The sequence below is a fragment of the Microtus oregoni genome, unplaced genomic scaffold (assembly GCF_018167655.1).
Source record: "Microtus oregoni isolate MIOR12 unplaced genomic scaffold, Mior012 000022F_ref0000154, whole genome shotgun sequence".
In the NCBI taxonomy this organism is placed as follows: Eukaryota; Metazoa; Chordata; class Mammalia; order Rodentia; family Cricetidae; genus Microtus; species Microtus oregoni.
Genome location: NW_024543081.1, coordinates 30,556,902 through 30,559,576, shown reverse-complemented (window position 1 = coordinate 30,559,576; position 2,675 = coordinate 30,556,902). Strand labels below are relative to the sequence as shown.

The 2,675-nt window shown below is 42.7% G+C and overlaps 1 protein-coding gene across 1 annotated transcript; it reads left to right on the top strand.

The window, feature by feature from the left end:
• Positions 1-907: 907 nt before the first annotated feature.
• On the top strand, positions 908-1,450 carry LOC121461091 (glycerol-3-phosphate dehydrogenase 1-like protein; the record flags this gene model as incomplete). Its single annotated transcript, XM_041671854.1, has 1 exon — positions 908-1,450. A coding segment is annotated over one exon (543 nt), but the record flags the coding sequence as incomplete, so codon positions are not given.
• Positions 1,451-2,675: the final 1,225 nt, after the last annotated feature.

Sequence of the window (2,675 nt, the reverse complement as noted above, 5' to 3'; positions counted from 1 at the left end):
AACTTATTTTGTCACTGTTAGAATTTCTATTGTAAAAACAGTAAAAGTTAACTACTGTTGGTGAGGCTGTAATCAAAAGGAACCATTGCACACTTTGGTTGGGATGTCTGTTAGGGTAGTCAATGTGGATAACAGTGTGGAAGTTTCTTAACAATTACAAAAGGACCTAGCACATGACTCAGACTTCCCTCTTCTAGATATTTGTCCAGAGGAAATGAAATCAGCATGTGAAGAGACATCTGCATTGCCATGTTTGCTGCAGTACTGTTCACAATGTGCAGTGAACCTCCATGACCACCATTGGATGAGTGGTTGAGCAAATGTGACACACACAACCAGGAGAATGCGGTACCATCACTGTAAAGACTGGCATCCTCGAGGGGTTTCTGTTAAGTTAAATAAAGTAGTCGGGGAAAGACAAGCCCCATGCATAAGCTTAAAACATTGGCCTCACGAAGCAGAGTAGAATGGTGATTATCAGAAACAAGACTGGTAAGGGCGAGACATGGTGGGGGGGGGGGCATAGGTGCTGGCCGAAGGATCTGTAATTACGGTCAGACAGAAGGCAATCTCAGCAGGCCCATTCCACGGCAACGTGAGTGCAGTTAATGCTGGCATGTTTCATTCTTAAGAAACAGAAAGAGTCCATGGACTGTGCTCTCTCCACAAAATAACTACGTGAATTGATGTTTCTATGAATTAGATCTAACTGACTTTACAGCACTGTACCGTGTATGGAAATACTATACAATAGTCCCTATCAGGTTAGCACTGTAGTGAAGCTATAAACTTCTAACTAGCGATTTTAATGGGTCCTGTTATCATCATCCAATCTGGTGGTGTGTGAGTAGTTATGCCAACACCATTTGTTAAATATACTTTTTTCCATTTGATAATTTTGCTTTTTTGTCAAAAATCAGGCCTTCTCTTCAAAGAGCTGCTACAGACTCCCAACTTCCGCATCACTGTGGTGGAAGATGCCGATGCTGTGGAACTCTGTGGAGCACTAAAAAACATCGTTGCTATGGGAACCACCTTCTGCAATGGCCTCCGCTGTGGGAAAAACAGTAAGGTTGCCATCATCCACCTTGGCCTTATAGAAATGATTGCTTTCACCAGGATCTTCTGCAAGGGCCAAGTGTCCACGGCCACCTTCCTGGAGAGCTGCGGCTTGACTGACCTCATCACTACCTGCTATCAAGGGAGTGACTCCAAGGTGACCAAGTCCTTCTCCGGGACAGGGAAGACTATTGGAAAACTAGAGAAGGACATACTGAATGGGAGGAAGCTTCAAGGACTCGAGAACTCTACCTTAGTGTACCATTTCCTCAAGCAGAAGGGACTTCTAGACCAGTTTCCACTGTTCACAACAGGGTATCAGATCTGCTGTGAAGGCAGACCTATCACAGAGATGCTAACCTACCTCCAGAGCCACTCTGTGCACAAATAAAGGGCATCTGGCAGATGGCTGGGACAGCTCTGCCTCACCTATGGGAAAACGCTGAGAAACTAGGACTTGATAAACAGAACCATATTTGGCTATAATTCCTAATGTATTTGAATTGCTCAACATTGTTTTGAGTTGTGAGGGGCAGTTCATTGGCTAAGAGGTATTGGGTACACAGCTAAGCACTACAAACATGTGAGTGTGTTGTGTGTTTTTAATTTCTCATTGTATGTGCTTCTGTGATCCCAAACGAGGTGTTCTTTTAATGATTACATATGAAATTTTCTCACTAAAGTAGCCTGTAAGATTGGATCTACCTCAAATAAACTTTATAGATGGGATTCAAATCTATTTTAGCCAAGGGAATTTTTTTTTATTTTATTGGTGTTCGTGTTAATGAGCATTAAAATGTTAATTATAATGGGCAAGTGTGGTAAAGATCACCTTATTTTACTGACTCTTAAACACTATCTCAAAACTTAACACAGCTACTTGAAGTTTTGAGCTGGTCATGTTTTAACATGTGGTTATTAAACAGATAATCTACTTGCATATTTGTTCTTGCTATAGTTTTCTGCATTGTTAGCTTTCCTTTTGTCCATTAGTATCCAGAATGGGTCTTTATACAGACTTAGCAATGTCAAAGGTAACAGACACTTTGTGATTTTAGGTTTTTGTTTTGTTAAACGAAGCTTTTTCTGTAAGTATGTATAAGGTGCTCAAAACCCTGGAGAAAGAGGCTGTTACTCCTCATGTAAGATGTGGTGGCACCTTTAATCTCATCCCTTGGGAGAGAGAAGCAGGATGATCTCTCTGAATTCGAGACCCTTCTGGTCTACATAGGTAGTTCTAGGCCAGCCTGGGCTACATGGTGGGATCCTGGAGACACAGCGAGTGAGTGAGAGGGAGAGAGAAAGGGAGAGAGAGAGGGAGAGAGAGAGGGAGAGAGGGAGAGAGAGAGGGGGAGAGAGAGGGAGAGAGAAAGAGAGAGAGAGGGAGAGAGAGAGGGGGAGAGAGAGGGGGAGAGAGAGGGGGAGAGAGAGGGAGAGAGAAGGAGAGAGAGAGAGAGGGAGAGAGAGAGAGAGAGAGAAAGAGAGAGAGAATAGCTACATAGCTCTACTGCTCATGTGGAAATATAACCAATCTAATGCACTCTTCCACCCTATGCTTTTCTTATTCTTTTTTTTTCTTTTTTTCTTTTTTGATTTTTCGAGACAGGGTTTCTCTG